Source organism: Castanea sativa, chromosome 4 (assembly GCF_040712315.1).
Source record: "Castanea sativa cultivar Marrone di Chiusa Pesio chromosome 4, ASM4071231v1".
In the NCBI taxonomy this organism is placed as follows: domain Eukaryota; kingdom Viridiplantae; phylum Streptophyta; class Magnoliopsida; order Fagales; family Fagaceae; genus Castanea; species Castanea sativa.
The window spans coordinates 51050454-51075707 of NC_134016.1; the positions used below are offsets into that span (position 1 = coordinate 51050454).

At 33.8% G+C, this 25254-nt stretch overlaps 3 protein-coding genes across 3 annotated transcripts; all 3 read right to left on the bottom strand.

The window, feature by feature from the left end:
• Nucleotides 1-578: 578 nt before the first annotated feature.
• Nucleotides 579-7468, bottom strand: LOC142630518 (uncharacterized). The gene is made up of 4 exons (XM_075804510.1): nucleotides 7360-7468; nucleotides 6101-6503; nucleotides 3577-3765; nucleotides 579-990 (listed from the first exon to the last, which is right to left on the bottom strand). Exons 2-4 carry the CDS (start codon nucleotides 6365-6367, stop codon nucleotides 907-909), a joined length of 540 nt encoding a protein of 179 aa, XP_075660625.1. The 5' UTR covers nucleotides 6368-6503; nucleotides 7360-7468; the 3' UTR covers nucleotides 579-906.
• Nucleotides 7469-12785: 5317 nt separating this feature from the next.
• On the bottom strand, nucleotides 12786-13477 carry LOC142633083 (transcription elongation factor TFIIS-like). The gene is made up of 2 exons (XM_075807356.1): nucleotides 13168-13477; nucleotides 12786-13081 (listed from the first exon to the last, which is right to left on the bottom strand). Exons 1-2 carry the CDS (start codon nucleotides 13475-13477, stop codon nucleotides 12786-12788), a joined length of 606 nt encoding a protein of 201 aa, XP_075663471.1.
• A 4490-nt stretch (nucleotides 13478-17967) lies between these two features.
• LOC142631054 (cytochrome P450 CYP82D47-like) lies at nucleotides 17968-22290 on the bottom strand. The gene is made up of 2 exons (XM_075805130.1): nucleotides 21322-22290; nucleotides 17968-18688 (listed from the first exon to the last, which is right to left on the bottom strand). Exons 1-2 carry the CDS (start codon nucleotides 22252-22254, stop codon nucleotides 18065-18067), a joined length of 1557 nt encoding a protein of 518 aa, XP_075661245.1. The 5' UTR covers nucleotides 22255-22290; the 3' UTR covers nucleotides 17968-18064.
• Nucleotides 22291-25254: the final 2964 nt, after the last annotated feature.

Genomic DNA, 25254 nt, shown 5'->3' on the forward strand with positions numbered 1-25254 from the left:
GATGTTATTAGTCCATGGATGAAGATTGGAAGATCACTGAAGCAGTGTTCTATCTAAATATATTCCTCAAATTGACATTATCCTATGCATACTAATGCTTAAATAGAAGGTAGTATAAGTCAGGAGACTCAGGACACACTGGAGATGTAACATAACTAGCTACACTTTTAGCGCTAATGGTATCAAAATCAGATCGAGGTAAATAAGGAGAAAGCAGATAGACAATCCATGTTTTTTTTAACTAGCATTGCCAATTCCAATGCCAAAGCTTTGTAGTAGCCAACATCATAGGCCACAATAACGCAATTGAGTTGATGGGGTCATAACTCATAACGGCATCAGCTTTTCTAACATTTGGACGTTATACATTTTTAAGATTGTACTTCTCTGCCATTTGACTTCGGCAAAGGATCCTTACCCGGTTTTTCTTCACATAAAGGAGTCATAGTTTGCATTTGAAATTCCAATCCTAATAAAACCCATTTATCAAACAACATTGTGCATAATCAATCTGCTTCCACCACTCATCTTATCAACCATAACATGAAATGCCTGCCAGCCACATAACTATCATCCGCTCATTAAGTAATTTTTATGCAACTATGATTCATATCAGCTTTAAAAGTAAACTTGATAACCGAAGAAGCCCAAGTATATGTGAACATACAAAGTTTGAAGATGTTACAGCGATTCAATAATCCTTCTTTTCTCAACCCAATCAACTAAAAAATGTGGTTTATCATGGGGAAACAAAAGAAAAAGCCTTATAGATTGAAACTTTTATAGAACTAGTTCCGGATGCCTTTTGTATAGGGCTAACTAATTTGATGCAATGGCAGCACATTTCCAGTGTTATACTCTCCAACAGTATGTATCATTATGTACACCAGGCATCAAAGTCTTGAGTCACTTGGAGCTCTGTCTAGCAGTTTCTTCAACTCGGGTGAGTGCATCCGTGAGCACATCAATGGTCCAATCCTTCAAATCCTCCTGCACAAAACAAGTAAATGACATCACTCATGGGCATTATCATGTTTGTGTCACCATCGTAAGGGGAAAGCATATCTTTTCTTCATGAGAAGTAAACAAATGAGATGACCCTAGTGACATGCATCAGCACATTGAAACTTTATTCAAGCCAATGAAGAATCATTTTTTTATGTATCATTTCAAGAAGAAAAAAAAAACACCCTCAAATGAAATGGTCTAAAGTTGTTTGATCATGCAGAATCCTTCAATAAAAAATCTCTCACAGGGAAACCAGACCTTAACAGTCCGTGTGCCATGAGACCCACAAACAGTGTGCAGATAAAGCTTCATTTTTTTTATAAAAGTAGATAAGCTTCATGAACTGACATAATCTTTTCTTGCTTGATGTTAAAGGCTTCCTTGTATGGCGTTGACTCTGATGAAACTAGAAGCTCCCAAGTGAATAAACATTATGCAGTCAACACTGTAACTTATCATTGTAGGTCTACTTAAATCATTTTTACCTATAAAAAAAAGGTCTTATGTTGGATTAAAATTTAAGAGATGCATATTCAAGGTTAGAACATTCAGCAACTATGCATTAAAATGTGTTTGGCTAAGGGGTTTTTTTGTTTTGTTTTGTTTTGTTTGGGGTGGGGGGAGCTTTATAAGGCCTCAAAACTATATTTTTACACAGCTTATTTTTTAAACAAAAGAAGCCAATCAAAATAAGCTCATTTGAGCCCTCAGGAATGCTATCATATGTCAGGGAATGGTTAAAGTTGGGGAACAGATTGGGAAACTAATCAGGAAACAGGTTAAAGCTCAAATTGAGGATGATAAGACATGCTGACTCCAGAACAAATTGAGAGATTTGTTAAATATGGGGAAATTACAGATAAAGGCTGTGTTAAGTGCTTATCCTGAGTGTTGTGCTCAGGGTGTTTATAGTTGTGCTTTTCCTGAGTGTTTGAAATTATGGATTTGTAGCTAACCTTGGTGAGGGTGAGGGGTTTAACTTTTGTAATTCTGGTTGCTGGTCTTTTGACCTGAGTGTGTTGTATTTGAGGCCCCTGTTGGATGATGTTGCTGGTTTTCCCAGATTGTTGTTAAGAAAATTTTACTTGATTATCGCAAAAAAAAAAAAAACCTCATCCAAACACATTACTGGGTCATTTGCAATGTCTACCATGAACTACAAAATTTTCCAATCAATACTCCAAAGCAATATAACAACATTGCAATATGGATATTAAAACAATTTGGCAGTCATGTAATAACGATGATAAAATTCAAAATGATGACTATAGAGCATTCTGAATGGTTAAGCTACGGCTTTTGAAGGATTGGAGTGAAAAACCAGGTATATGTAGCACATCCAAGAATATGAACGAGATAAAAATAAAAGAAGAACATTTTGATGATCATTTAAAACATTCCCAATTCTTTAAAATAAACCAGAGATTAAAATTATCAAACCAATTTCTTCATCCCTCAAACTGCTTAATGACCAATATGGACTGTATAAACATGAAATTGAAAATACATTGTTGTTTACATATAACCATTGCAATCCAAATTTTAAAGAAAACATTAACATTGAAGATCAACATCACGTAAGCATGCACTCAATAGCAAAGAAATAATTCAAATTCAGCAAAACAGGATGAATGAACATATTTGGTCTTTCAGCCCTCCTCCCTTCCCCCAAAAAAGGTATTTAAATTTTATCAAAGGAACAGTAATGAGTGTCTTAAACAAATTTTCCAATCAATACTCCAAAGCAATATAACAACATTGCAATATGGATATTAAAACAATTTGGCAGTCATGTAATAACGATGATAAAATTGAAAATGATGACTATAGAGCATTCTGAAAGGTTAAGCTACGGCTTTTAAAGGATTGGAGTGAAAAACCAGGTATATGTAGCACATCCAAGAAAATGAATGAGATAATAATAAAAGAAGAACATTTTGATGATCATTTAAAACATCCCCAATTCTTTAAAATAACCCAGAGATTAAAATTATCAAACCAATTTCTTCATCCCTCAAGCTGCTTAATGACCAATATGGACTGTATAAACATGAAATTGAAAATACATTGTTGTTTATATATAACCATTGCAATCCAAATTTTAAAGAAAACATTAACATTGAAGATCAACATCACATAAGCATGCACTCAATAGCAAAGAAATAATTCAAATTCAGCAAAACAGGATGAATGAACATATTTGGTCTTTCAGCCCTCCTCCCTCCCCCCAGAAAAGGTATTGAAATTTTATCAAAGGAACAGTAATGAGTGTCTTAAACAAATGAATATAAAAGCATATATGAAACTCTCACATTCTATTAGTTCCACAGAGAAGGAAAAAAAAACCCAAATGCATAAGAAGATAAACATATAGCATTAGTTATTAGTTATAACTTAGTGTGAGCAGTATTAGCCTGTATAGATTAGAGGATTAAAGGACCTCATAAAGCATAACATTGAACAGCAAAGCACACTAGAGTCATAGCCTATGTCCATAGCAATTTTCTCCACAAAATAACCAAGCAAGAAAGAAGAGTAGAGTAGATATAAAATGATGAAGAGCCTGACCTTGCGTAGTCGTTCACCAGTTCTAATTTGCGCATTAGGACGAGCAAGCTTGGATTCAAAGGGAGTTCTAGGCCTCACTTCTCGAATTTCTTCCCACTCCTCACAACTCAGCATTCTAACCGTGCCTTGCCCAGCAGGAGCATTCTTTATTTTTTGCTCTATCAGTTCCTGCGACCTTGAATCATCGTGCTGCCACCACACCACATAAGATTCAAATCATGTTAACCAGTCTATAGACTAAAATTGCCTATGCAAACCTACGGCAACATTTTGTATCTTATCAAACATAAGATGCCAACATGAAGCCTCCACAACAAAAATCCAACCTTTCAATTGGTGCACCATTTCATGAAAAAAAAGGTCACACTAACCACTCCTTAGACTAAAATTGGCTATAAAAAACTACGACGGAAGCATCAAACCAAAAACAAAGCATTTGCTATTTTATCAAACATAGATGCCAACACGTTTACAGTTGACCCACCTTTGTTTTACAGATGATTTGGTGATTTTACTGATCTTCCATCTATTCAAGTAATAAAAGGAGTGTTGGAGGAATTCAAAGTATGTCTGGTTTGAATGCAAAAAGTGGAAGGGTTTTTTTATTTTTATTTTTCAGGATAAGTGAGGAGAAGTGAAGTTTTTGGCTCAGGCACTTCTCCCTTTACCAGAAAACAGATTTTGATGGTTAAATTTTCGAAGAGGGTAAGTTACAAGTGAGGTATTTGGGTGCTTCTTTGATATCAGGCAAGTTGAGTTCTCCGGTTCAGGATTGTAAGCCATTAAACGAGAAAATCATTGCCAAGATAAATGCTTGGAAATGTAAAAAGCACCCATTTGCAGGTAGACTACAACTGCTGCGATTAGTAATCTATAGTATCCCATTTTTCTAGGCTAGTGTTTTTAAATTTCTTAGGAGTCATTAAGATTATAAAGCAGAAATTTAATAAGTTTCTGTGGAAGGGCCAAGATTATGGTGCTATAGGGTGTTAACATTTATTGGGATTTTGTGTGTTCCAAAATGGGAACGTGGCTTGGGTCTGAAAAGGCTTGAGTGGAATAAGGCAAATGTTATAAAACATATTTGAAATCTGTTTGTAAAAGCAGGTTCCTTGTGGGTGGCATGGGTGCATACTAATATCCTGAAAGGGAAGAGTTTCTAGATTGTTAAGATTCCTCAGGAAAGCACTTGGGGTTGGAGAAAATTATTAAAATTATGAAACCTTGCTAGACCTTATCTGAAAATTGTAAAAGGAGATGGTAGACTTATATGAGGTTGACATGTCTGGTGGCAAGCAGTACTATGGATGCTAAAGTTTCTACTATGCTGATAGGCAGGATTGGTACTAGAAACCTGCTTGATCAGATGCTCATGTCCATCTAGAGTAAGCTATGTCTTGTGAAGTTTGGGGATAAAGATCAAGCTGTTTGGAGTATTTCTAAATCAGGTACAATCAAGTCCAAGCATCCAGAGATTAACTGGTGAAAGCTAGTATGATTCAAATTAGCCATACCAAAGCATGTTCTAATCAGTTGGCTTGTGTTTAGAAACAGGTTGACAACTAGAGATTTATTCTTTAGTGGGACTATAAGGGGAGAGCAGAAGCCATTTATTCTTTGAGTGTGCATTTACTAACAGAATTTGGAAATAAATCATGTAGTTGAATGGGGTGTTCAAAACCTTAAAGGCAGCACTTTACAGCTTCATAGAAGTGTTGTGCAATCTTACATCTGAGGTTGCCTTGTATAATATAAAGATTTGGAAGAATAGGAATATCAGGATGGAAGACATCAGAACTAAGGAAGAAATTTTTCATGGGGTATCCCCTTATCTGTTCTGTCATGTTCTGGAGTTTTAGCTTTTATCTTTGTAAGGTTTAGGCTAAATCATGATTAGTTGAGTGTGTCTGTTTCTGCGTATGCAGCTTACCTCAGCGTGTTTGTAAAATTACTGTGTTTCATTTAAAAAAAATATATATTTCAAAAAAAAAAAAATATATATCAATTCTCTAATTCATAAAAAAAAAAAAAAAAACGAAACCTTCACAACAAAGTTCCATTTATAAAAAAAAAAAAAATTTGATGCACCCTTCTTATGTACAAAAAAAAAAAAAAAAAAAAAAATTCAAAAATGACTTTTTTATAAGAAAAAAAACAATGCCCATCAAAATTAATTTGAAAATCAATAAGAAGCAAGCTTCAGTTAGTCCATATAGAAAGAAGAAGAAAAAAAATGACAAAGGGGTGTCCTGGAAAAAAAATATTTCACAGCAAAATTCCAATTTTTCTAATCAAGGCAATGCACCTTTCTTACATACAAAAAAAATTAGTACCCACATTCAAAAAATTACTTTTTTCTAAGACAACAAAGATGCCCATCATCAAAATTAATATGAATATCAACAAGAAGCAATCTTTAATTAGCTTGATAAAGAAAGAAAGAAAGAAAAAAAGGGAAATGAGAAATAAGTGTTGTGGAAAATGAAATGAAAGGAAGAATAGAAGAGAAGAGAAGGGAGAGTACCATCATGAGGAGCTTAGTGAAGAGGCCAACGCCAACAACAGTGAGAATCATAGGCAAAGTAGCGGTGTCGAGGAAGGATTTGGACTCGGGAACTTCGACAATGAACTGGTCCTTCTTTATCTTAAGGTTCTTCTTGCTTTTCCTCATCTTCTGTAACCCAGCAATCTTTCTCTTCAAGGTCTCACTTGGACCCTCATGGGACGACATTGTATGTAACTGTAACTGTCTTTGGATCTGACATAGCCTTCGGCTAACCCCTATGTACATGGTTTTTTTTTGCTTCAAGTTCAACTGTGTTTGCAACTGAAAAGCTTGTATTGTGTTGAATGAGTTCCTCCTCTGTTGTGAGCTACAAAAGTTCCAACAACAGTAATCTGCTATTCCTATGAAACTAGTCGCTAACCTGTGCATTGAAAATGAAGGTAAAATAAATAATTCCGTTCAAAATAAAGGTTCAAATGAATGAAGAAGTGCCAGCTAAAAATACAGTTTGGGTATTGTGGTCTAAATTGGTTTTGGTCAAAATTTTGGAATATTAAATATTATCATAGCTAATAAGAAAATTCACCGCAAAAACTACACAAAAGAATATAAAGAGAGAAATTCATAGAGAAAAAGAGTGCCTACCTGGATAAAATCACAGAATTGACACAACATGTTCCAAGAAAACTATTCAAATTGAAGAATGTGGTAGTTCAAATTAGAAGTCTCCGATGTCAGATTAGTCAAGAACACAAACAAAAAAGACCATTTGAAAATCAAACGGATAGACCCAATACAACGAAAAGATCAAACTTTGAGACACATACACCAATAATCCCAAACTTTGTAAATTGCAATACTCAGATCAGTTGGAACCTTACTCTCCATTGCAGTCCAATAACAAATAGCACTAAACTAACAGTCCAAAAACAAAAATTAAAAACTGTAACTGAACTATCAAGAGGCTCCACAGCACTGGCATGACATTGAAAAAACAAAACTTAACAACCACTTATGAGTTAAACATATCAACTTATAGCATAATAACATATTTCCTAGTTTTAACAATTCTTTCTAAGGATCATAGCATCTTAGGCTTAGACATTAACATATGATTTTACAAATTATAAAGTACAATTTAATTCATAATCAGAAAATTTTTCCAACCAACCCAAATTCTGGTGAGTTGCAATTTACTGGTGAGTTGCAAAACAAATTATCACCAACAGAACCTATCAAAAGAAGGGTTTGGAAATGAGTTACAAGAAGGTTCTAACCTTGTTTTTGCTGATGATTTATTGCTTTTCACTGGTATGTTAAACCCCAAATCAGACTACCGTAAGAAGAAGAAGAAAGAAGGGGATGGGAGCTGAGTTTTGATTGAGGGCCGCCACTACAGTAAGAAGGAGATGGGCCCAATTCCAAATCTATAAATACTACAGACCCAAACTCATAAGAAGGAGATGGCCCAATTCCTAATCTTTAAATACTATAAACTGAGTTTTGCTTAGATTCATTATGGTTTTTTAACAGGTTCATGAATATGAGACTCAATTTCATTATATATATATATATATATATATATATATATATGGGGTAGGGTTCAAGTCACACTTGGTGTAACTCTAAACAATGTTACACTACTCAATATATTTTAATTAGATGCGAATATTGACAAATCCACCGTTAGAGTACATTATCTTTGTATGTTTTTTATACTTGCAAAATTTCAAGGTGATAAAAAATTAATGTTCACGTCATCAATCAATTGTTAAAATTCAAATTTTTGTAGTTTAAAATAATGCATAAAATATGAAATTATGAATTAAATGGTAATAGCATCCAATTGATATGAAAATTGGCATGCATGTTAAGAACATATAGAACATGTAATTCATCGGTTGGATTTTCAAAATATTAATTCAATAACAAGTTATTGGGTGGTGTAACATTACTTAAAGTTACACCAGGTGTAACTTGAACCCAACTTATATATATGTATGTATGTATATATGTATGTATGTATATTGTAAGGCTTCCGAAAATAAGGGCCAAAGTCCATCTAGAACAGTTGTACCTTATTTTTCAAATCAAGCCCAAAGAATAGAATTTTTAAGAGAATGATTCTCAAACTCAAGTGCAATGTAAAAGTATGTCCAAGTCGAAGATTGTAGAATCCAAAGTGACAAATACATGCACTTAGAACAATAATTGAGGATAATATCCTCCTCGGGCATGTTTAAGGATCATTCTTTTATAAATAAGTTTAGTTGTTGTTCCTTACAAGGTAATCCTCAGTTCTTCACACTTGTTTCTTTCTTCTTGGAGATTGTTCATCCCATTTTTCTAGGGTGTTCCCTTTCTTTTATAATCCATTCCCTTGCATTCCAGTTCTCCACGTGTACGTTTTAGATGATTCTTTAGGATACTTGTCCCATTAGGGCCCTTTTGGAGGTGGTAGAGAAAGTTGCTAGTTGTGATGTTGCTGTTCAGGGGCCATTTCCTTATTAATGCAGCTGGTTAGGTGGTGCAGAGTATTGAATGTAAAGGTGGGAGGTAGGCTTGTCCACGGGTCGATCCGGGTTCCGCTGATCGGTAAAAGGGGTTGGTTCAGGTGGTTAGACCTCCTTGGAGACTGGTTGGTCCTCGGTCAGGGTTAAAATTTCAAAACTATACAGAAATCTGCTGAAATCCACTAGATCTGTACCAAAAATCGAGCTGGATATGCTGCGATCTGGCCATTTCTTGACTGATCGGACTAAAACCACCCGCGAAACGCTTCCATCGATGGAAAACGATGACTTTTTCCTGGGTAATACGGTCGGGTCTTTTTTTTTTTTTTTTTTTTCTTTCCATGTTCAAACCCGTCAATCAACTTGTCGGTCTCGGGTTCTGGGGTCGGCAACTCGCCACCGACCCATCACTAGCTTCGGGTTGGCCGGTTCTCAGATCGGATCGATTGGGTGGGTCGGTCGACGGGTTGGTTTGGACACCCCTAATGGGAGGTGTCTTCTTCAAGAAACTTCCTCCCACCGTTTTCACAAGTCTCTTCTTCTTTTGTTGCTGTCCTTTCCCTTATCCTTGGGCTTTAATAGGGTGCCAGTCATCCTTTTGCTTTCCTCGGGTGTGTGCAGTCCTTTTTGCATATTTTTCTTTGTTGAATTGGACACCTTCGTCCTCGGATTGGGCTCCTTGGTCCTTAGCTCCCTCACATATATAAACTTGAGATTTGTGTGTGTAAAAATATATTTATATGGACTTAATATTTGTTTATGTAATTTTGTAAATAAGTTCAATAGATATCAAGTTATTATTTATAATTTATTAATAAAAAAAATATATATTTTGTAATAAAAGTTATATATAATTTTTAACAATGCAAGGGTGGTGAATCTAAATTTTATAAATTTATATACAAAAAATCATTCTATCCAATTAACTCAAACAATATAGCTTGAACTGTAATTTTTTTATTAATTATTAGTATAAATTTATAAATGTGTAAAAAAATTTATTCATTATGTTTACTATATAATAGGGAAAGAATTAGTTAAAAATCAAGTAGCTTATGAACAAACTCTTCCTTCTTGGGTAAGAAAATAAACTAAACTTAAATATGTAGTCTTACTTAGTGATGAGTTTGTGTTGAAATTAAAATAAAATAACAAATCATGAACTTTTAATACCCAACTTGACTCAACTCGTTTACAACCCTACCTCTGCATGATTAATTAGTGAGCCTAATATTATATCACTTTTATTTTATGTTTAAATGGGAGAGACGAGGAATGGAAAAGATACAAGAGAGAAAAGAAGCCAGTATTTATTTTTAGGTGCAAAATTATGTATAACTTCTTAGGCGTTTACATGTTAGAGTTTTCAATTAAATTCAATCATGACTTATTGCAAATGTAGTACAACCATATAGTTTATTGGATTGTTAGCCAATGCACTTCCTTTAGTATAGTTACAACTTCTAATGCTAATGATTAAATTTATTTGAAATACGTAAGGTACAACATCATTGGTACATATAAAGCTAAGTGATAAAATAAGATTAATTTATGCATGGAAATAGGTCAAAATTTACTTCCTACAACGAAATGTAATGGAAATGCATAGAAGATTTGATTGACATATACATGATAGAAAGTTTATGATTTAAGTTTTTATTTTTTGATAATTTGATAGTTGGGGGCGAGAGGATTTGAATCTTGGATGTTTCTTTTGGAAACACTTAAGAGATCTCAAGTGGAAGGTGAGGTTCAACTAACAGATATGAGGTGCTACCACAAATGGTTCTATAATCATTCATTGGGCTATCATTTTATTATTACCAAAGACATGAGTTATCATTTTGGTATAGTTTTTATTTGCATGCTCTGTGACAGTGCCCGAGGCAAAGTAGATGTGTGCACAAGGTTTTATCAAATTTTTTCCTAAAGAAGACTTGTGATGTGGGTAATTCTATTTAATAAGACTACGTGCAAAGTATTCAAGGCTAAAATCTCTTACAAGTTACAAGGAAGCACGAGCATACATATGAGGCATGGGTGCAATATGATACAAACAAGATGACAAAGATCATTTTTTAAAAGTTAAGGTATGATAAAGCATGTTTGTATGCAACACAAATTTCTTCACAATAAAGGATATGTAGTTAACTTACTCTCCTAAAAATCATATACGATTTAAAGATCTAGGCTAAGCTTGACCTAGACATCTATATTAGAAGCAAGAACCCTCGTTACAAAAAACGGGGTCTATAGCCGTGTTTCAAAAACGCGGCTATAGACCTCGAAAACGCGGCTATAGGCTATAGCCGCGTTTACAACCTAGGCCTAAGCGGTGCAGCAATAGCCCTGCGGGTCTGTAGCCGCGTTTTTATAACCGTGGCTAAAGATCAGACCTAAAGCCGCGTTTTTTAACCACGACTATAGGCTTTGGGTCTATAGCCGCGTTTTTCGCTTGAGCCGCGTTTATAACCATGGTTATAGGCTGCGGACTATAGTTGTGTTTATAAAAAACGCGGCTATAGGCCCTCTTTCAGCTACGTTTGCCAACCAAAACCTAGAAACTATAGCCGCGTTTTAAAAACGCGGCTATAGCTTGTTTGTTTGTTTTTTTTTTTTTTTTTTTTTTTTCCTTCCCTCTTTTTTTTTCTTTCTTTTCCCTGTTATCACAGCTGAAGAATTTTTCCTTGCTATCACAAGTTCCCAACACAACACAACTTATCCCAAACTGGACCAAAGTGGACGGAATAAGACCGAATAAGACTGAAGGGTATAAAATGGACCGAATATGAGTAAAAGGGACCAAATAAGACCAAAATACACCTGATTGGACTGAATCGGAGAAAAATAGACTGAGTAGGACGAAAGTAAACTAAATGGATCGAATAGGACCAAAGTAAACTGAATAAGACCGAATGGTCCAATAAGACCAAAGTGGACAGAATGGACCAAATAAAACCAAAGTGGACCATAGCATACACAAAAAATATAAGAGAAACACATTTTTAGTGGTAAAATTTGGTTTAAAAACCAAATAAATAAAATAATGATATCATTAGCATATATATAATATTACTAAATAAATAAATAAATATTATTAAATAATTTAATGTAATATTTTCAAAAAAAAAAATGAAATAATTAAAATGAAATTAATAAAAATCACATTCCGAAATTCTTATTTTTAGTAATTTTAGATTTTTCGTTTTATATTTCAATTATAAACAATTGGTTACTTTGTTTTAAGAATCCCAAACCATAGTTTCCATCCTTCTCTGGCGTAAATGTGTATATTTTTTTTTTACATGCATTCAAAGGTATGCCTATAATCTTCAAATATGGTTACAAAATCATTTAAATGATTTTTGTGCAATCAATAAAACCTGTTGTTTATATTTTTGGCAATTAATCAAATAGTTGGATAGCTCATTGAAATACTATCCAAATGTTATGTGAAACTCAAATTTTCACCTCTAAAAACAACTAAATAGTAAACCAAATTTAAGTTAAACCAAAGTAATGAAAAAGGAAAACTTGTGATTGATAACAAAGCAAATTTGAGGCGACAATTAAATAAAAATTAACAAAAAATTTTATTATTCTTTGGCATAGTTTAGCTCCTCCTTCTCGCTTAAAAAAAGTATTCTTATTTAAAGTCAAGCGGATCTTGAGAGGTACAAAATTCTTCTTTTGGTTTTTATTTATTTTTTTGTTCTATATTAAATAATTAGATACCAATTTATGCTTTGGTTCAATTTCTATTTATATGTCTTATGGTTTGTGGGTAATGACTAGGGTTCAAGTTTTTAAAAGGGAATTTTATACACATTACACTTAGATTAGAATTTTATCTTACATAAAAAAAAATAGTAAAAATTCAAAGGGAAAAAAAATTACTTTAATTAAGATGTCCAATTTGCAGAAGAGAAACTAATCAAACAGGGAAAAAAAAAATCAAACGGGGAAAAAAAAAAAATCAAACAGTTTAATTAGAACACCATATCAGAGGAGAGGATGATTAAAAAAAAAAAAACTTGACATATTAGAAAGAAAAACTTAACATATATAAAACTAAAAAGGTTGGTATATCGTGAATCATATTGTGGAAAAATAATGGAGCTAATTCCTAGCTAGACTAATAATAATTCTTTTCAACAGTACTAGTGTTCCTCAGAATCAATTCTGCAGAACTAGACCTTCCAGCGTTTGCTGCATTTGACGCAAGTGACATAAGTTGTCATGGGTTCATCGGCACTCCGGGTCTGCAACTGGTAGTAGGTGCACTTGCGCTCGCGGCACCGGCTGCACTGAAACATGTCAGTGGTGGCCTTATCTTCTTCATTAGCATCATGCACACATCGCTTCAACGTTTTCAACTTTATCTGAATATTCTCACGCTTCCTTTTCTCACTGGCCATCTCCTCGGCACTCATGGTTACAAGAGTCTGTGCATTGATCTCACCAAGAACAACCTTTCGCCTCAAATCTGAGTTTTTTGGGTCTTTGAGATTGAACAAGACGGATTGATACTTAGCCTTCTTGATTGGATTAGACCACCCAATTCTTTCATACATTGCAGATCCTCTACTGAAGCAGCGACTTCAACTGGGTCAAAAGCTGGTGATGATATGCTCTCATCAGTTTCAGATGATACTCTGGAAAAGGCTTCTGCCAACAGTTTCCTAACGCTCTCTCTATAATCAGAGTTCTTGATCGCCTTGGAATCTTGATGATGATGATGATGATGATCAATCTTTTTCTTCACTGTTACCTTGAGTGTTTCTGTTTCTGTTTCTGCCTTAGGATCAGTAATACCCGACTTGATTATCAGTCTCTTTCTTTTTGGAACCCCGAAATCTTTTTCAATGCTCAGTGCCGTCATTGTCAAGTTTGATTCAGAATATATCTTGATGATCAAGAAGAATAAACTTCAATATCAGCCTCTTAGTCTTAGGAACCCCAGGACGTAATCTTATTATGTCTCTGTTAAACCCTTACCCTTGTTCTCCAAATTGAAGAACGTACCAGAAAACAAACAGAAACACAACACCATGTAATTCAGCCTTGCCTTTCAAGGTTGTTTTATACTCAACAATAGTTGTTGTTTCCTACACCCTCAAGGAATACGAATAGGTATAGGAAATTTGAAGGTCGGTGAGGTGATGAGGGCTTATTTAAATTAGGTTCTAGCCGTTGGAGCTGCTGTTTGGTATTTATTTTCGAGTTTTATTTAATTTTTAAGAGAAAGATAAACTGAGTTTTACTTTTTACTATTGAGAAGATTTTATTTACTGAGTGGCTTTTAAATTTTAATAAAATTGTTGTAAACATAGTATTTTTCTATTATTAATCATCTAATTTCTATTTGACAGGTATGTATTGTTTAAGGAGTAAATTGGCTAATATAATAGTTCAGGGGTGTCTCAACCAATAGTTGAAAGTTTAGGGAATATATGAGCATTTTTCCCATTAAATATAGATAAAGCATTTTACCTAGTATTAATGGCCATCCAAAATTTTATACTTGTATTGACAAATTAATAATTGAGAAGCCTTAATTAGGGGGCCACATTAACAAAAGGCATCTTTGTATCACGTCGCAGGGCAGGCAGCATGCTTCATCCACCACGATGAACAGATTGGTTCATTGAATTTAATTAAAAAATGAGCCGAACTTAATTTCATCAGAAAGCTAGATTGTAAGTTTAGGTTTTATTTTTTTAGTCAAATAGGGTTGAGCTTATTCATGAGTTTTTTTTAGAAGGATATTCTTGAGTTACTTAATTTATTTATTATTTACTCAATAGCTAAACTATAGTTACAAATTAATTTTCGCTACAAGAAACAAGGTGGGTTTTTTTTTTTTTTTTTGCATTTTTTTATATATTTTTTGTAAAGCCCATATTTTATTGCTAAAGCATAAAAGTTCATCACAAAAGCCTTATTGGCAACGGCAAATAGCTGTTGAAGTTTTCTGAAAAGCCCCATTGGGGAGGGTTAAGAGGGGGGGGGGGGGGGGTTACAAATTAACAATTAAATAGAGCTTCATACTCACAAGCCTTTTCAACAATTTGGGGTGGGGTAGGGGATTTAAGTTGATTGTTTTGTCTCTTTTGAGATAGTTATAGTATGTTGCTGAGTTGAATTCATAAGAACTTGGTGATTCAAGCTGAGTTCGTAAGTAAAGAACCAAACAATACCATTGAGTTACAAGGTTTGTGGTCTTATAAGTATAAGTATGTTCATAAGCACGGCATTATCATGTTTAAGTGTGACTAATTTGTTAGATTCTAAAAGTTTAGAATGATTAGCAAACCGTGAACACAACAACATTAGCCCATTAGCCCATGTTTAAGTGAGACTGTGGTTCGACCAATCGAGATGCATTTCTGCAGAATTTAATTAAAGCCCATTAACCCATTAAGTGATTAGGGTTTCAAATTTAATTCTCCTACTATTTAAATGAAACCCTAAGGCACGTTTTAAGGTGGTTTTTTTAGAGATAGAGAAGAGTGCCTCTTGTGCCTCCTATTGTAGATCTAGAGTTTCTGTACCCAAAACTCTCTAAAATCTTTTATCGGCAATATTCCTTGAAGAAACTTAAGATTCGATGTTGTAGAAGTTGTTGCAATCATTAGTCATCAAAGGTGCTAGAGATTTAAACCTTCAATGGTGGTCTTGGAGTTACAAACTGGAGAGTTTGTGTTGATGATCTAAATCTTTAAGTGGAGCTCTCAGAGTCACAAATGGGGGTATTTGTGCATAAGAAATTTAGATAGAAGAGTCCGTAGATTCGGGGCTGCGTTTGGTCACGTGAGTAAGTACTACAAGAACTAGCATTAGATTTAGGAAAAAATCTATTGTAAAACTTCTATTCTATATAGTGAATTTGTGCCTTGAGGATTGTTTAGGTTAAATCCTCCTCAGGTTTTTTACCTTGAAATTGGACGGTTTCATTGGTTATCCTAGATCATCATATTGCTTGTCTTATTTACTTTTCCGCACTTAATGATATGATTATTTGTGTAACCTAGATCTGCATAATAGACTTAAGTAACAACTTGGTTAATTAATTAGGTTAAACAATCTGAAGATACAAGGCTCTAAACAAACAAACATAATTTAATAATTTAGCCTAAATTTGGGAAGCTTATATCCTATTTGTTAAATAGATAAATTTAAATAAGCATTTTCATACATTTTACAGAATATTTTCATATAATGTACTCACACATGATGCACATCAACATCCATTAATTTTAATTAATGTTCAAATATTAGCCTATAAATAAAAATTGTACTATGTTAATGCATATGTTACATTAAGTTTAAATTATTATATTAGTTTAGAAATGTAGCATTTTTTTCTCTCTTCAAATATAAGTATAATGTCTATATTATTGAAACTTGAGTTTTAAGGCAATCTTTTCAATATTTATCACTTTTATTATTTTTTAGGGCTTATAACTCTTCTTATAAAAAAAAGGGGCTTATAACTCTTATTTCTAATGCATATATATATATAATTTTTTTTTTGTTGTAGTTTTTAGCCCAAAACTAAAGATTTTAGCCCAAATAGAATAAAATTTCATACTTTTTAAGCTAAAAATTAAGAAAATAAAAATAAAAATTTGAGCCTAAAATTGAAAAGCGACCTACAAAAATAATCAATATAAGTCACAATTAATCCAAAATGGACCAAATTGACTGAAGTGGACCAATTGGACACATGTAGACCAAGTGGACCAAATTTTATTAAACTGAACCAAATTGATTGAACTTTTTTATTTTTGAGAGAATTTCAATCTATGGCGTCTGCTCTTAATGATAGCTCTTTTTATCATTAGACCAACACACCAATTAGTTTTTGGTGTAGGAGGGGATTGAACCTCAGATTTCTTATACAACCATCAGAGACTTTACCAGTTAAGCTAATTGGAATCTACAAATTGATTAAACTTGAACAAAGTACTATGTTTGTGGGAGGTTCGAGGACCGAAGAGGATTAGAATACGAAAACATCTTGTACAATCCCACCCGTAAAAGGGTATCCGCCCCGAAAACTTCACCGACCCGAGGATGTGAGGGGATACAAAATAGTGTTTCATGAGAGCTTGTGGAGAAGAGGAAGGGCCATGAGAAGGGCAAAGACAGTGGGAGGAAGCTTCCTAGAAAGGCATACCTTCCCCCTTTGCATTGAATGCCTTGCAACAACCTTATCAACTACATTAATGAAGAAATTACACTTAAACAGTGACTTCACAACTAGCAGCCATTTTTACCATCTTCAGTAGAACTTTGATGGGATAAGTGTCCTGAGAAAAGCCCTGAAGTATACAAATAGAGGGCTAGGATGTAAGGAGGAAGGATATATAAGGGAGGGAAACCTCCCAGGTAAGGGGTTGAACATTTTTTCGAGAAGGGTAAGAGTAAAGGAAATAGTGAGATATATTGTGTAAAACTTGGAGTATTGGTGTATAAGAAACCAATCCTCGGACAAACCCGAGGAGAGCACTATTCGTAACAATTACTTGAATTACACCTCTATATTACTTTGAGTTTTTTGGCCATAGACTTAAGCTTAATTTTGAATAGCACTTGAATTGTTTTCCCACTCTCTACAGAAATTCTATTGTTTGGGCTTGGTTTGAAGGACAAGGCATCATTGTTCTTAGTGGGCTTGAGCCATCAATTTTTGAGTACTTACAATGTTGATGTAGCTCAAAAATTGGAGTGTAGCAGTAATAAATGACATGCTTTAATTTTTAGATATTATATAGATTCTAATGTTCGTTTGTATATTAAAACTGATTGAATTGTAGTTGTAGTTGAGTTTTCTTTCTGTCAACAATAAATGAGTTTGTGTACAGACAAGTGTTCAAGCTTCTATAAGTGAGTTTCTAAATATGTTCAAATAAATTTCCAACATGCTAATAAATAAGAAAAAAAAATTCAAACCTGTACCTGCAGAATTGGATGATTGGTGTCAACCCATGAAAATAAATCAATTATATCTAGGTTGATATAGCGTCTCACAACTTCATTGTCTAGAGAGAACAAATTTTGACATGAAAATAACTTTTTTATTATTTATATATATATGATAAGATATAAACCTGTAAAAGGTTGTAGCTAGCAAACAAATGCTCCCCAAAATGAGATAAGATTCTAACTCTAAATCACCTACTCTAATATCACAATAAATTATTGATTATCTCTAAAATTAAAATTGTTACGAAATAATAAATTTAATCATTTAACTAACATTTTAACTAATCTGTTTTAACTTGAAAAAAATATTTAAGACTTTGACAGAATAGTTTTAGCTAAAGAAAACAAATATATTTATAGTGATCTATATGAAGAAAACACACAACTTTGTAGTACAACTCATAAGGTCAAAGTTTTTTGTTTATTATTTTCATATTACATATGAATTGATACTATTTATCATACAATATCATTCAAATTATGCATATACTTGAGCCGCAAGACGAGGAGTAAGATTGACTTCCAATGGGGTGGCTTTTAGGTTGGTAAGTCCACCTTTCTCAGTCATGTCCACATGTTCATCAGATGGAGTTGCAATTTCGAAAGCATGCAACAAGGTAGCTAATGTGAGTTGTGTAACTTGTAGAGCAAATGAAATCCCAGGGCACATTCTTCTACCGCTGCCAAACGGTATCAACTCAAAATGTTGGCCCTTAACATCAACAGCCTTGTGAGCTGTAAGGAATCTTTCAGGTCGAAATTCAGTCGGATCCACCCATACCCTTGGGTCTTGATGGAGTTTTGGAACATTAACAAGGAGTCGTGTACCTGATGGGATGTTATAGCCAGCCAAAGTACAGTCTTCCAAAGACTCATGTGGCACTAAGAGTGGTGCAGCAGGGTATAAACGCATTGTTTCTTTGAGGATAGCTTGGAGATACTCCAAATTTTTCACATCTGATTCCTTCACTTGCCTTTCTCTACCAACTTGGACATCTAATTCTTGTTGAGCTTTCTTTAGAGTTTCACGGTTATTGAGAAGTAAAGAGAGAGCCCAGATCAATGTTACTGTTGTGGTGTCTGTGGCCGCTAAGATAAGGCCCTGCAAAAGTAATATAATTGGATTGTAGGGAATTGATAAATAGCCTATAGAAGTAAAGAGAGAACCCAAATTTTTCTACGTTGATGCTGTAAAGATAAAATATAACTCAACTGAATTTCAAAGTAATAACAATTACTAAAAAAAATAATTCAAAATTTTCAAAACGTGATCCTAACTCCACATCCACAAAGACAAGAGGGAATCAATTGTTCGATTTATTTTTGGGTCATGCATTGCTAACGAGTGCCCTGCAATGATTAAAAATCAATTTTAGGAAAGTTTTGATATTACTTTTATGGAGAATGAAAAAAACTGTCATAACATTAATTGTTTTTTTTTTCCTATAAAATTTTTTTTAAAAAATGAATTGTTAACCAATGCCTAATAGTATCCATTAGCATTTTTCTTTAGTTTTTTAGGATCCAAAATGTCGTCCTAACCTTGACAATTTTGTCTTCTTGGGCGCTTTGGTGAATGATTTATTTGAAATGTTGATCTTGGACCAAAGATTTTGAATGAACTCGTCGATCATTCATCAAATAGCTAAGAAAAAAAGAAGAAAAATCCAATATTTGATTGTTTCTTTCAAATCTTGGGACGTCACATATGAGTGACCTCTTGGTCCTCTCATAGGATTTTTTGGATATGTATTCAAATTAGCTACTACTATGCCAAAAAAAAAAAAAACAACTACATTCATCAATGCGTATCTTTTTTTTTTTTTTTTGAGATTGTCAATGCATATTTGATGTTAGAGATTGTTCACACAATCATATATATATACCCATTGTCCACAATTTTTTTATAGAGAGCAAATTTGGTCCGGACCTGGTGTAAAACCATCATTTTACACCATCTAATAGCATCGTGCCACATCAACATTTCACAAAACAATCAAATACACTTAACACACACAATCACTTCTTAAAACCCACCCACATAGTCATCAGATAAGCTTTCAGAGCATTGACGTACTGTACAAAAGCCGCTAGATTCATTGTTTTTGTGGTAGAATAAGTGGAGTCGATTTCGTATTGTACCGGCCGTTACGGTTGGTGTTTATCGTACCGGAACCTTGACCGGTATAGGAATGCTAGTATTTCGTTCCGGTTTAAATACCCGCTGTATCGGAGTCATTCCGGCAATACCTAAACGAATATCGGATTTTGGCTGGTAAATGGATACGGGGCCGAAATAAAAATCTCCATTGTTTTGTTGTAAATTTCTAAGAAATTGAAGGTCTTTGAAGAAGAATAAAAATAGAAGAAGCAGTTGAGGCTTTTGTGAATCTTTGAAAAAAAATTTCACTTGTCGTTGTAGATCAATCAAGCTACTGCTTCTTCTCATTTCTCTGATGCTACCTCATAAACTTCTTCTCCTTCTTTCACTTCTAGCAAGTTCCTTCTCCCCCACTTTTTCTTTTTCTTTGTTTTATCCGGCCATGAATCTCAATGCAAATTTTTGAAGCTTGTGGTCAGTGATGGGAAGTGAAAAAAGACTTCTTTTTTTTTTTTTTTTGAAAAAAAAGACAAGTCTTCAAGTTCACTTTTTACCCATCCAAATAGTCATGTCACTCACGTGGGCTATAGAAGGTGTATTTTTTATTTCCTTTAACTATGATATAGTACTAGTCTTTAACTCAAAAAAAAAAATTGTACTAGATGGCATATATATATTATAATAAACTGGTTTTCAAAAAATAATATATTATAATAAACTATATATTCTGTACATCAGTTACATAGTATTAACTTTTTAAAAAATATTGTATACTTTTTAATATTATAATAATAATAATAATTATTATTATTATTATAGAATTAGTGGTAACCTTAGAACGGTATATCAGTATTGATCGATATTAAAATATATCGTTCTATTGGTCAAATCGGTACGGCCTTGGGTATGAAATTGACTCCTTTAGATAGAATTCAGCAAAACCCAAAGCCATCAAGCCCAGATTCAGATGATGGTCTTGCCAAGTGAAAAACTCCAAAAGCTCAGCAGGCTCAAAACCAAAAATAGAAGTAAAAGTGTTAAAAATAAAAAATCTAATCTCCGATCCAAAGTAAAAGGAAGACCGCTCCACCCCCACTATTATTCTCCTCTTTGGCATTTGCTCTCTTTGTTTATTAGCTTAGATTTTGCCTTCAGATCTACCAAATCCGCAAACAAACTCCTTTACAAAACCAAAAAAAAAAAATCCAACTTCTTTCACTACCATTAAAGACAAATAGTCTCACCCAACTTCAACTTCTTCTTCTTCTTCATTTTCATTTACCAAAAAAACCCAAACAGATTTGGAAAATGCTCTTGCACCATTGAGACTCCACGCCAAATCATCATTTGTAACTAGGCTTGATGGGTTCTGGGTATCACTTAATTTGAACATGAAAACGGTGGCTTTGAACTGTTATGGATATCAAGAATGTATTCTCTTTTTTATATACATCGACACGTAACATATGAATACGTAATATGCGTTTTAACGATATACACTAATTAATGAGTGTGCCATGAACAGTATTTTATCCAATATTTATCAAGGTTTCTAGTAGTGTATAATTTATATGGAATTAATATGGTTATGAAAAAAAAGGGGCCAAAAAAAGAGAGAGAAAAGAAACCCTTACCAGGCATGTAGCTTTGATGATTGTATCCGCATCATAACTGGAAATTTTATCCTCGTCAGTGAAAGTGGATAACAAAATATCCATAAAATCATGGTGTTCCTTCATCCCACCAAACAATTTTCTCTGCTTATGTTCTTCTAGCCATTCTCCAACCATTTGATCCAATTCTTTGGCTGTCTTCTTCACAGCTTTCTCATACCCTCCAATGTCCAACCACTTTAGATAAGGAAGTGCATCTGACACCATAAATGTCCCAGTCAAATCGAAAAAATCTCTCAATGCCTTTCGACATTTATCATTCCCTTCATTCTCATCCTTGGTCGTAGTCCCACCAAATTTCTTCCCAACAACCATCCTAGATACCATATTTAGTGTTGTGTACCCAAACCATCTTTCCATTTCCACAAACACCATGTTTTTCTTGCCCAATAGCTCAAATATCGCTTTAATAGAATCATTTACCTCGGCCTCTCTAATGTGTTTGAGCATCTCAAGCCGGTGGTTTGAGAGGACTTCCAGCACGGCCATCTTTCTCACTTGGCGCCAATAGGGACCGTAAGGACTAAACCCAAACATGGCATAGTTGTAGCCCAGTAGTTCTAGAGCTAGAGCTTTTGGACGATTGGCAAAGGCTTTGTCGTTGGTGGTAAAACATTCTTTAACTATCTCCCAACTGCTTACTACTAGAGTTCGATGCACACCTAACCAGATAGTGAAGATTGGTCCATACTTGTCAGCCATGTTACCCAAGGTAATATGGGGTGGTTGTGACCCTCCTAGTAGGTGGAGGTGGCCAATCAAAGGCCATGCACTGCTAGCTTCAGGTGGAAATTTTCTTCTACTATCAGATTTTTGAACTCTTCTTGACATCCATAAGTATGAAAGAAAAAAGAGAAATAGGAAAAAGGCGAACATGCTGGCCATAGAACTCATAGAAGATAGAAGCTGTGAAGGATAAGAGAAGGAAGAGCATATGTTTGCAATTTTGGCCCCTTGGCTGCAGCGAAGGGGTTTTTATAACGTGTCATTTCTTATTTCTTTAACATTTGTTTAGGCACACCAACCTCAATGGAATTTAGTGTAATGCAACATATACCATTATTAGGGACATTTTTTTTATGTAATTGACATATCTTTTGATAAAACGTATTTTACTTGTTTTGGGTAAATCTAAGTAGGTTCAAGATGATCATTATAAGTGGTTAAATTGAAGACATGAAGATTACTCAAGAACTGCTCAAAAAAAGTGCAAATTGCAGGTCTGATACCTCTTCGACAGAAGCTCAATCTGTCGAGATACATTAAAACTAGACAGATGTCTCGATCGATCGAGCTTACGGGTTTCAGATTATAGCCAGCAACATTTTTACTCTAAAAGGCTATTTTGTTTATGGGTTTGTATAATTCTTATTGGACTTGAAAAGTCCAAGGTTTGTGTAAAACTATTTGGAATAGGAGAGCCCATTAAGCTCATATTTAAAGGAGGTGGAAAAAGAAAAACCTAATCCTAAAGAGTTTCATAAGATTTTCTTTTCAAAACCCTAGCCTCCTCCCACAGAAGAAAGAGTTCTTGCTACGTTTCTTGTACGCCTTTGGGTTTTGTAACCAAGCAAAGTCTCTTGCACTAACATTGAAGATCTTATTGGTGTTTCTATGTGAAGCTGCTGTAAATCAACTACAACAATCAAATGGTTGCTGTGGAGTTAGTCACGTACTGAGATTCGTGCAAAGGAGTAAGCCGCGTACTGGGATCCGCACATCAAATTGGTTAGTCACGTACTAGGAGCCGTGCATCAAAAGGAGAGATTGTCACTACAGAACAAGTCTAATTGGGTATTGGGGTAAGGGTTCAATTGTTGGTTGGTAAGGTAATTGAGATTCCTTTACTTGTAACCGCTTATTGTGATAATAGTGGAATTTCGGGAGTGGTGACCTTAAAATTACCCGATGGGGTTTTTGCCGTATAGGTTTTCCTAATTCGTAAACAAATTACCGTGTTATTTAATTTCCGCTGCATACTTAGTTTAATTAGTGATTTGTTTGTGCTATCATGCATTTGCATGTTAAATTGGTTAATTAATTAAACTTGGCTAATTAATCAATTAATCCATCACAAGGAGTCAATATGTTTTTGGCCTATCAACCATCTCCATTTGAGTGAGACTTTATTTATGCCCTGTGTTTAGTTTACACACGCTAGTGTTTAGTTTATAAAATAACAATGTTTACCCTTAATTTATTATGACAAAATATAACTCAAAAGTCAAAACTTTCAACCAAGAATTTGAGAGTTAGAGTTAGGAGGGTGGCTTTGTTATTAGCTGTGTGCAATGGCTCTGGCCTTCGACTGCTGCTTAACCACTTAAGGTTTTTTTTTTTTGGGTTGTTAATACCTATCATACCAGTCAGTATGGCTGGAATTTGACGTACCGGTCAATCAACCAGTACAAAAACTCCCTTAATCATATTGGTAAAAATTCCAGTGTGTATCGCACTATACCATACATATCGTCAAAAATGGGCCATTTCGGATGGAAAGTGGAAATCGGTTTGTACAAAGAGTTAAAAGAAAAAGGTGATTATCTATAGCTCACATTGCCATCACTTGGCAGGTCTTCAACCCTACGTCTTCAATCTATACCCATACCTCGCCACCTTCTTCTTCTTTCTTACTTTTGCTCTTTGGTTTGCTTTCTTATTTTGTCCGCCCAAACTATTCTTTTTTATTTTTGTTCTTTTTGTTGTGTGGCTGCTTTTGTTTAATGAAATTAATGTGCTAGGTTGTGTCCTACTCATTCATGTATTAAATGAGTAAATTTATTATTTCATAAAAATTTAAACTTTTGGGGTAATTGATAATCTATTGCATCAGTGGCCAAAATTGGCTAAATATGTCCTGACAAGTGATTAGTGCTCTCTTTCTAGAACGTTTTAAACACAATACTTTATATTGAGGATGTGATCGATCATTTGCATACAGTGAAGGAGGTAGGAACTTGTCTCTAGAGGGCCCTTTGAAAACTAGGACAACATAGTCTTGTCATCATGTATATGACAACAACTTTTTAACAAACATCATTTTTGTTCCAAGTTGATCAAGTGACAGAATGTGAGTGGTGTATGACACATGGTTTTAAAAACTGGTACGGTGAAAGAATCAAAAAAGAGACTAGTTACTGATTTTTTGATTGAACCGGGGTCCGACCAGTGGTCTAACCAGTGACGTCATAAATAATTTAATTAATAAATAATTAATTATAAAAAAATAAAATAAAATAAATAAGAATATAGGTATAGCTATTGATATTTACTAAAAAAAGATATAAAATTTTAAAAGTATTTTCATGTTAAATTTAACTCAAATTAAAAGAAAAATAAATTATCATTTTTTAGAGAAAGAAAAAGAAGTTAACCTAAACAAACTACAAAAAAAAAAAAAGTTTTGGTTTTAAAGTTTTATAATCATATATAATTTTCAATATTTTTAACAAAACCATTATTTAATTTAAAAATATTTATTTATGTTAATATAATTTCACATCTAAATATTTTTTCTAAAAATATTATATTTATTATAAAAATATTTTATACTTGTATTGAATATTGCAATAACTTTACTAGTGTAGTAAAAACTAAGAAGTGCCATTAATTCTTTGGTTGATTGACCTGTCAAACCACTTAAGGCATATCACAAAGACACAAACGTATTTGATATTTCCCAAATAAAAATATAAAAAAAATTTGTCTGTCTCTCTCACCTAACCATCAACGTGGCAAGTATCCAACCACATTTAAAAAAAAGCTGAATCTCCTCTCCTTATCTAAAAAGTCCAATACAAATAATCAAACTCAAATCTCTATCTCTCACCCTCAACTGTTTCTCACTTTCTCTGTTTCCTTTGTTAAATATTAGCATTGATACACCATGTTGAA

Excerpts from the sequence above, each read along its gene's own strand:
- LOC142633083 (XM_075807356.1), bottom strand. The coding sequence starts at position 13,477 with ATGACGGCACTGAGCATTGAAAAAGATTTCGGGGTTCCAAAAAGAAAG. Across the intron at positions 13,082-13,167 it reads TTCAGTAGAGGATCTGCAAT|ATTTGAGGCGAAAGGTTGTT; the intron begins GTATGAAAGAAT and ends CAAAAAACTCAG.
- LOC142630518 (XM_075804510.1), bottom strand. The coding sequence starts at position 6,367 with ATGTACATAGGGGTTAGCCGAAGGCTATGTCAGATCCAAAGACAGTTA. Across the intron at positions 3,766-6,100 it reads TCACTAAGCTCCTCATGATG|CACGATGATTCAAGGTCGCA; the intron begins GTACTCTCCCTT and ends GTGTGGTGGCAG. Across the intron at positions 991-3,576 it reads CTGGTGAACGACTACGCAAG|GAGGATTTGAAGGATTGGAC; the intron begins GTCAGGCTCTTC and ends TGTTTTGTGCAG.
- LOC142631054 (XM_075805130.1), bottom strand. The coding sequence starts at position 22,254 with ATGAGTTCTATGGCCAGCATGTTCGCCTTTTTCCTATTTCTCTTTTTT. Across the intron at positions 18,689-21,321 it reads TCATCAAAGCTACATGCCTG|GGCCTTATCTTAGCGGCCAC; the intron begins GTAAGGGTTTCT and ends TTACTTTTGCAG.